We start from the raw sequence: 9,617 nt of genomic DNA, 5'->3' as shown, positions 1-9,617 counted from the left end.
GTGTTTTTGTGTTCGTGTGTGTGTCTGTGTGTGTATGCATGTCTCTGAGCCACATAACTCCATCATGTCTATTATGCATTGTCTCACGTCAGATAGCGGGACGGCCGTCTGCACTGTTGAGTTGAGGGATGAGCGTCACGTAGAAGTGAAACCATCTGGTGTGTGACATGGGTCTATGATGACAATGAGAGTGTGAGAGTGACAGCAAATGGAAAATGTTGGCAGGAAAAAAATCAATCTCTTCTGCCTAGCCCCTGGGTCATGGTGTGTGTGGAGAAATGGTAATATGTTGCAGACAGCCTCCCACTCTTTCCCTCCTCTCCACTTCTCCTCCCCTCTTCCCCTCTGCTGGGAGGCATGATGCTAGTGGCTTGTCTATTACTAAGCTCTGTCTCCCTCTCCCATTAGACTGAGCTTTCTATAGAAACACTGTAACCACATTAGCCTGCCACATATTCTCCTTTGTCCACATCTCTTTCTCTATGCATGTCTCGGTCTTGTCTTATCATTCATTTGTGTGTCTTAATTCATACTTCCATGTTGGCATAACAAACACGTGGAAAACATTGGCTAACACTTTGTTCGAATTTATATTGCTTTCATTTCAAGCTTGGTTTGTTTTTATTGAATAAAAAGTGGAATAATGTCATCTACATCTTTGCTAGGCTCAAAGATAGCACCCAGACTGCAGACTGCATCAAAGAGTAATATGTTCAAAACCAAAGCAGTATTTAAAAAAACACATCTTAGCATACACCTAGGTGTACAGTATTACTATCCCCATACTTCTATGACCAAAAAGGCAGATAAACCACATGTTCTGTCATGTCATTTCGCATGTCATATACTACTGTATAGCACTACTGTATAGCACTACTGTATTTGTAATGACACAGACTGTAAACAGGGTCCTGTTTTTCTTTCTCCTTCCTTGTTTTCACTTTGGCATAGATGGCAGTTTCACCCTGCTGTTCTGGTCTTTTCACTGAGGGTAGAGGTTGCTAGATTTAGTCAAACATGCTGGACACTGTATGTAGAGAAAGTTAACTGAGTGTTCTGAGAATTAAGTGTCTGTGGAAAACCAAATCGCTACAGTTAAGTGTATCTTTATATAAATATAGCTGCGTCAGTGCACTGTGGTTTGAGTGGTGAGGGACTTGAGTTGTGTTATGAGTCTTTGCTCACATTGCCTTCCTCTGTCTGCAGGCCTGTTGGTCTCTGTGTGTATGTGGCTAAACATTCATCAACCTGTGTAGTATCTGGTTACATGGGATGCTCAGGGCTGCCTCTACGTCAGTATAACAGACAACAGACAAAAATAGGTATGATGTGAACCTACCTTTGTAACCCATCAGACAGTACATATACGTATACTATACATGTACGTATACTATTCTACTGGTTTCTTTTTTAGTACCTACCTCTAGTTATTACGCTGTACAGAGTCTCATCTCCTGTAGGATCAGTTGGAGAGCTACAGAAACAGAAAATGAACTTCAAACTCAGACATGTCAATATGTAATTAGAGAAATATCAACAATACACCTCGTTAATGTCCCTGATACTGAAGGAAATGTAAGAGCAGGATTCAGACTTACTGATGAACCAGCGATCCCATGCCTGCTGGGAATAAAACTGAGATCAGTTCTATGTACTGTAAAGTCTAAGGGACTCCAGAAAAGAGAGGAACAACTATGAGATTGCATACACACCTGACACACCTTGTGAACCCAAGGGCTCAGGATTCTTTCTGTGTAAGGGAAATATTACATATATCATTGATCATTTGTGCATCTTGAGTGTGGGAAATGCACTTTACAAATGAAATATTATTATTATTATTTGTGTCATATCTTTAGAAATAATGTGGTAGTTACTAAAATGTCTTACCGTAGTCTCCCTGACGATTCCAGCCCTGTATTAGAATGTCTTTCTTAATAGTCAGATACAGTATATCACAAACATACTGTTTTCTCGGCTAGGTTATTATTAATAATGTCATGATTAGACAAACTGTACATCTCCACTGACCTATCATAGAATAGTGTCCTTCATCACCATCAAAGGGGACCTCACTACAGACAAGACATTGACACCATTGTAAACAACTTACAGAAGCCATGGAAAAGGGATATCATCTTAGACTATGAAAAGGGTTATTGTATGAAAAGTACTCTTAAAAAATGCATACTAAACCTATATGGTAACTTCACTGTTTCATCAAAGATACTGCATATCAGATATTTTCTTTACCAAAATAGGGAAAACTAACCCAGGCTTATGACACTTTTATGAAAACCGTGTCATCTCAATAGTATGGTGAAATAGCATAATTGCCCATTTAAAAAAAAAATGGTGCTGAAGAGAAACTTACATTACACCAGTTGTGACTAAACATCCAGGATATGAAAATCAAAGACAGAAAACATACATTATAACTTAGTTCTTAAAATAACTTAAGGAAAGGAACAATATGTGATGCAAAATATGCAATGTAAAAATATGAACTGATATACAATACCTGGTACAACTGAGATTAGACTGTATGTTTGATCCGTATCCTGATTCTCACTAAGGGAAGAATACAAATATTTTTTTGCCCTGTCTCAGCAATGTGGACATTGATAAATCAAGTAGTATTTTGTTTTAATTTGGTAGGTTTTCTATACCTTGGTTGATGGTCAATACTTATCACTGTAACAGAAAGCAACAGTAAGGAATGACTTAAAGCATTGTGTTACAATACATAGATACTTAGTTTAACACCAAGCGTTTGTTCACTTTCCCCCATCATGTCACATAGCTAGACATGGTGATTGTAAGGCCGGGATTCAAATATCCGCGTTTGATCTGCGTTATAGCTTGCTTGATATTTAAAGGGGATTTCCGATTGAGCCGTCATCTGCAGTGTTTTGTGAATGCGAACTGCTAGTGGACTAATCTACAGTTAAAATACATAAACAAATATCTTGCTAAACTTGACTCTTTACAGATTAGTTTATCAAAATTCCAAATTCCACATTGCTTGGTTGACATTTAAAGGGAATTTCCGATTGAGGCGTCATCTGCAGCATTGTATGAATGCGATCTGAAAGTGCCTTTAAAAAAAATGTGCCTTTTAAAGCTGAATTGTCGGCTGTCCAGCGCACTGCGTTAAGAATTGATTCCTGGCCTAAACTGAACAGACTGTCAACTTCACTTACTTTGTTTCAGGATTCCCCAGTACCTCCACACTAACAGCAGTACAGACAGCGTCAGAAACAGGAGGACCAAGGTTGCTGCCAGTCCCGCTCTCCCTTGTCCTCCCATATTCTTTAGTCCCTCTGTGAAGAACATTGATATAATAGATTCTGGTGTACAGTACACGCTGGTGTTAAACTTGCTGCCGAGTCAGAGTATGTAGCCTTTCATTGCAAAGCAATATATTGGCTGAAAATGTGACTGAATTACAAATATTCAAACTGCACTGCAACAAATTGACAAATATACTGTATGGATAGCAATCTTATCATTACAAACATAATATTGACAGAATCTTACCTTTCTGTTCTCCATCAACCTGAAAGACTACTAAATTATCCCCTGTTGACCTCAAGTGACTGGGTACAAGTTTATCTCTGGTGTACACACAGCTGTAGTTGCCTGAGTCTTCTCGTGTGACATTCTTCATGTCGAAAATAGCATCATCTTCACCTTTCTCCTGCAGCGCAATTCTTATCCCAACTCCATTCTTGCAAAGGTAAAAATTTAACTTGTCCTCAGGTCCTCTGATACCAGTAGTGCTACATTTAAAATGGATGTCTACCCCTTCAGTGATTCTAGATGGTCCAAATATCTTTGCTGGGTAGATCTCTGCATTAAAAAAATACCAATAAGGGGTGAACCCTTCATTTTCATTTTGAAAATGTGACTTAAGTGGAAGTTAGGATTTTCCTTAAGTGTAAGTGTGTGTATTATTAAGAATGTAATTTCTGTTTTAAAAAGATATACTGTATTGTATACACTGATGTATTAAATATTTCCAAAACACTAATCACTACAAAACAATAAACAGAAATACTTTACTGTTGTGTTCAGATGTTGCATCTTCACATTTGACAAGGATGGATGCTATGGCTGCATGGACAAATTAATACACTTAGGGAAAGTATTTTGTTCAGGAAATAAACATAAATATTTATTTGAAAATGTTTGTATTACTTGAAAAGTAGAAAATACTCACAGCTCACAAGCCATAGGAGTCCTAATGCTGCCATGCTGTTGGCTGAGACTTCAGTGGTGGTTTCAGCTAAATGCATTGTTAACGTACCTTACCTATTCAGACGAATGATGGTAACCACACATTGTACGAATCAAAACCCGGAACATAGGTCTGTTCGGTGCGTTTTCTCAAATACTTTAGACATATTTAGGCATACTTTCGTAACAAAGCCATTTTGTCATTACAGTGTCACACCCTTATTTTGTATAGGAAAAGTGGCCTGGTACATAAGCTATCATTGAAATCATAGATCTGCTAGTGGACTAATCTACAGTTACAATATAGAAACAAATATCTTGCTAAACTTGACTGTTTATAGATTAGTTTATAATCATTCCAAATTCTACATTCAAAACAGTATACCAGTTTGGCAAATTAAGAGGTTCAATACAGTTGATATGATTCAATTCTCAGTTTATATACTTTATTGAACATTCTATCACCCATCCTACCAGATGTCCAATTGATTGTGACTGCAACCATTTTGTACTTTATGTATCCCACTGTAGAAGTTACAGTTTTAAATACATTAGCCACTAAAATGTGAACCTACAACATCTGCTCGTCGAACATGTCATTCCAAAATCATTGGCATTAACATGGAGTTGGTCCCCTCTTTGCTGCTATAACAGCCTCCATTCTTCTGGGAAGGCTATCCACTAGATTTTTGAACATTGCTGAGGGGACTTGCTTCCATTCAGCCAGAAGAGCATTAGTGAGGTCGGGCACTGATTTTGGGCGATTAGGCCTGGCTCGCAGTCGGTGTTCCAATTCATCCCAAAGGTGTTTGATGCGGTTGAAGTCAGGGCTCTGTGCAAACCAGTCATATGCTTCCACACCGATTTCGAAAAAAACATTTCTGTATGGACCTCGCTTTGTGCACGGGGGCAGTGGCATGCTGAAACAGGAAAGGACCTTCCCCAAACTGTTGCCACAAAGTTGCAAGCACAGAATCATCTAGAATGTCATTGTATGCTGTAGTGCTCGGATTTCCCTTCACTGGAACGAAGGGGCCTAGCCCATCCCATGAAAAACAGCCCCAGACGATTATTATTTATCCACCAAACTTTACAATTGGCACTATGCATTCGGGCATCCGCCAAACCCAGATTCATCCGCTGGACTTTTTAATTTTTTAATTTTTTATTTCACCTTTATTTAACCAGGTAGGCTAGTTGAGAACAAGTTCTCATTTGCAACTGCGACCTGGCCAAGATAAAGCGTAGTTTGACACATACATTCGACACATACAACAACACAGAGTTAGACATGGAATAAAAAAAACATACAGTCAATAATACAGTAGAACAAAAGAAAACAAAAAGTGTATATACAGTGAGTGCAAATGAGGTAAGCTAAGGAAATAAATAGGCCATGGTGGCGAAGTAATTACAATATAGCAATTAAACACTGGAATGGTAGATTGGCAGAAGATGAATGTGCAGGTAGAGATACTGGGGTGCAAAGGAGCAAAATAAATAAATAAATAAATAAATACCAGTATGGGGATGAGGTAGGTAGATATTTGGACTGTTTACAGATGGGCTATGTACAGGTGCAGTGATCTGTAAGCTGCTCTGACAGCTGGTGCTTAAAGCTAGTGAGGGAGATGTGAGTCTCCAGCTTCAGAGATTTTTGCAATTCGTTCCAGTCATGGGCAGCAGAGAACTGGAAGGAAAGACGACCAAAGGAGGAATTGGCTTTGGGGGTGACCAGTGAGATATATCTGCTGGAGCGCGTGCTACGAGTGGGTGCTGCTATGGTGACCAGTGAGCTGAGATAAGGCGGGGCTTTACCTAGCAGAGACTTGTAGATAACCTGTAGCCAGTGGATTTGGCGACGAGTATGAAGCGAGGGCCAACCAACGAGAGCGTACAGGTCGCAATGGTGGGTAGTGTATGGGGCTTTGGTGACAAAATGGATGGCACTGTGATAGACTGATTTGTAGGGGTCCAGATTTTGCAGCTCTTTCAGAACATCAGCTATCTGGATTTGGGTAAAGTAGAAATGGGGGGGGGCTTTGGCAGGTTGCTGTGGAGGGTGCCGGGCAGTTGACCGGGGTAGGGGTAGCCAAGTGGAAAAAATGGCCAGCCGTAGAGAAATGCTTATTGAAATTCTCAATTATAGTGGATTTATCGATGGTGACAGTGTTTCCTAGCCTCAGAGCAGTGGGCAGCTGGGAGGAGGTGCTCTTATTCTCCATGGACTTTACAGTGTCCCAGAACTTTTATGAATTTGTGCTACAGGATGCAAATTTCTGTTTGAAAATGCATGCCTTAGCTTTTCTAACTGTCTGTGTATATTTGTTCCTAACTTCCCTGAAAAGTTGCATATCACGGGGGCTATTCGATGATAATGCAGAACGCCACAGGATGTTTTTGTGCTGGTCAAGGGCAGACAGGTCTGGAGTGAACCAAGGACTATATCTGTTCCTAGTTCTAAATTTTTTGAGAGGGCATGCTTATTTAAGATTGTGAGGAAGGCACTTTTAAAGAATAGCCAGGCATCATCTACTGACGGGATGAGGTCAATGTCATTCCAGGATACCCTGGCCAGGTCGATTAGAAAAAGGTCTGCTCACAGAAGTGTTTTAGGGAGTGTTTGACAGTGATGAGGGGTGATCGTTTGACCGCAGATCCATTACGGATGCAGGCAATGAGGCAGTGATCGCTGAGATCTTGATTGTAAACAGCAGAGGTGTATTTGGAGGGCGAGTTAGTTAGGATGACATCTATGAGGGTGCCCGTGTTTACTGATTTGGGGTTAAACCTGGTAGGTTCATTGATAATTTGTGTGAGATTGAGGGCATCAAGCTTAGTTTGTAGGATTGCCGGGGTGTTGAGCATGTCCCAGTTTAGGTCACCTAATAGCACGAGCTCAGAAGATAGATGGGGGGCAATCAATTCACATATGGTATTGAGGGCACAGCTGGGGGCAGAGGGAAGTCTATAGCAAGCGGCAACAGTAAGAGACTTGTTTCTGGAAAGGTGAATTTTTAGAAGTAGAAGCTCAAATTGTTTGGGTACAGACTTAGATAGCCTGCAGAGTTCTGTATTACTATCTCTGCAGTAGATTGCAACACCGCCCCCTTTGGCAGTTCTATCTTGGCGGAAAATGTTATAGTTAGGAATGGAAATTGCAAGGTTTTTGTTGGTTTTCCTAAGCCAGGATTCAGACACGGCTAAGACATCTGGGTTGGCAGAGTGTGCTAAAGCAGTGAGTAAAACAAACTTAGGCAGTAGGCTTCTAATGTTAACATGCATGAAACCAAGGCTTTTACATTTACAGAAGTCAACAAATGAGAGCACCTGTGTGGTGGGAGTGGAGCTAGGCACTGCAGGACCTGGATTAACCTCCACATCACCAGAGGACAGAGGAGAAGTAGGATAAGGGTACGGCTAAAGACTATACGAACTGGCCATCTAGCACGTTCAGAACAGAGAGTAAAAGGAGCAGGTTTCTGGGCACGATTGCATAGATTCAAGGCATAGTGTACAGACAAAGGTACGGAGGATGTGAGTACATTGGAGGTAAACCTAGGCATTGAGTAATGAAGAGAGAGATATAGTCTCTAGAGATGTTTAAACCAGATGATGTCATCGCATATGTAGGAGGTGGAACAACATGGTTGGTTAAGGCATATTGTGCAGGGCTAGAGGCTCTACAGTGAAATAAGACAGTAATCACTAACCAGGACAGTAATGGACAAGGCATATTGATATTAGAGAGAGGCATGCATAGCCAAGTGAACATATGGGTCCAGTGAGTGGTTGGGCTGGCTGGGGACACAGCGATTCAGACAGTTAGCAGGCCGATGCTAACAAGCTAACAGTTAGTAGACCGGGGCTAAACAAGCTAGCAGCTAGTAGACCGGGGCAAGCTAGCAGTTAGCAGGCCGGGTTAGCAAGCAAGCAGTTAGCATGGGCTAGCAGTTACCGACCGGGCCGGAAACTAGCAGTTAGTAGACCGTGGCAAGCTAGCAGTTAGCATGCCGGGTTAGCAAGCAGTTAGCAGGGGCTAGCAGTTAGCCGACCGGGTTAGCAAGCAAGCAGATGGCAGGAGCTAGAAAGTTAGTCTTTGGGGGATGTCGCGATGGGGGTAAGTCTGACAGATGGTGAGCTTTATTCATCACTCCAGAGAACACGTTTCCACTGCTCCAGAGTCCAATGGCGGCTAGTTTTACACCACTCCAGCCAACCCTTGGCATTGCGCCTGGTGATCTTAGCCTTGTGTGCGGCTGGTTGGCCATGGAAACCCATTCCATGAAGCTCCCGACTAACAGTTATTGTGCTGACATTGCCTCCAGAGGCAGTTTGGAACTCGTAATGAGTGTTGCGACCAGATGTTTTACGCACTACACGCTTCAGCACTCGGCGGTCCCGTTTTGTGAATTTGTGTGGCCTACCACTTCTTGCACTTAAAGCACTTACAGTTTACCAGGGAAGCTCTAGCAGGGCAGGAATTTGATGAACTGACTTGTTGGAAAGGTGGCATCCTATAACAGTGCCACATTGAAAGTCACTGAGCTCTTCAGTAAGGCCATTCTACTGCCAATGTATGTCCATGAAGATTACATGGCTGTGTACTCGATTTTATACCCATTTCAGCAACGAGTGTGGCTGAAATAGCTGAATCCACTGATTTGAAGGTGTGTCCACATACTTTTGTATATATAGTGTAGTTCTCAATAATTAAGTTTTATCTGTCAGTGCATTACTACTGTTTGTCTTCCAGAAAGAGAAAGAGACATCATGATTAGCCTACTTTTCAGTAACTAACAGTCACTACAGTCAGTAGAAGTATGACCACAATAACTGAACATATCAATCAGATTTAGGGTTGCAAAGGGAGGGTAGATTATTGAAAAGTTTCAAATTTGACCATTAAACTACCAGAATGTTGGTATCCTTTAAGGATTTTAAGTAATCTATCACAAGACATCAAGTGGCCCTTTTGGGTACTCAAAAACGTCTGTAATAATCTCTGGACCTCCGTGTTGCCTTATCATTTGAAAAAAAAAATATGTAAAGAAATTTATGACAAAGCTGTAAACCACAATCTTAAATATAAACCATCAATTTACTGAATACCATAGTTTTTTTTCATTAATTAAGCTATTTTCTCTTGAAACGTATGGTCTATGTACTAGAATCTCATGGACAATATGAACACAGATATAATACATTTATATTATAAATTATTTTATTGTCAAAGTTATGATAGATTGCCATAGATTTTCTGTTAATTACGGAAATTACTGAAGATTCCTGTAACCTTGGTAAATTACCAGTAGTTTTGCAGCAATAATCGGATTACATTGACCATTTGCACACGTGGCTTCCTCCAGTAACCACGA

The 9,617-nt window shown here is 40.8% G+C and overlaps 1 protein-coding gene across 1 annotated transcript; it reads right to left on the bottom strand.

Moving 5' to 3' along the window:
* Window positions 1–350: 350 nt before the first annotated feature.
* On the bottom strand, window positions 351–4,370 carry LOC112263648. The gene is made up of 13 exons (XM_024440127.2): window positions 4,223–4,370; window positions 4,066–4,116; window positions 3,541–3,852; window positions 3,204–3,323; window positions 2,670–2,694; window positions 2,522–2,571; window positions 2,375–2,390; window positions 2,032–2,075; window positions 1,891–1,915; window positions 1,713–1,750; window positions 1,599–1,620; window positions 1,422–1,474; window positions 351–985 (listed from the first exon to the last, which is right to left on the bottom strand). Exons 1-13 carry the CDS (start codon window positions 4,296–4,298, stop codon window positions 861–863), a joined length of 957 nt encoding a protein of 318 aa, XP_024295895.2. The 5' UTR covers window positions 4,299–4,370; the 3' UTR covers window positions 351–860.
* Between the last annotated feature and the right edge of the window lie 5,247 nt (window positions 4,371–9,617).

This window comes from Oncorhynchus tshawytscha, linkage group LG12 (genome assembly GCF_018296145.1).
Source record: "Oncorhynchus tshawytscha isolate Ot180627B linkage group LG12, Otsh_v2.0, whole genome shotgun sequence".
NCBI classification, from domain to species: domain Eukaryota; kingdom Metazoa; phylum Chordata; class Actinopteri; order Salmoniformes; family Salmonidae; genus Oncorhynchus; species Oncorhynchus tshawytscha.
This window is presented reverse-complemented; position numbering and strand designations above follow the sequence as displayed.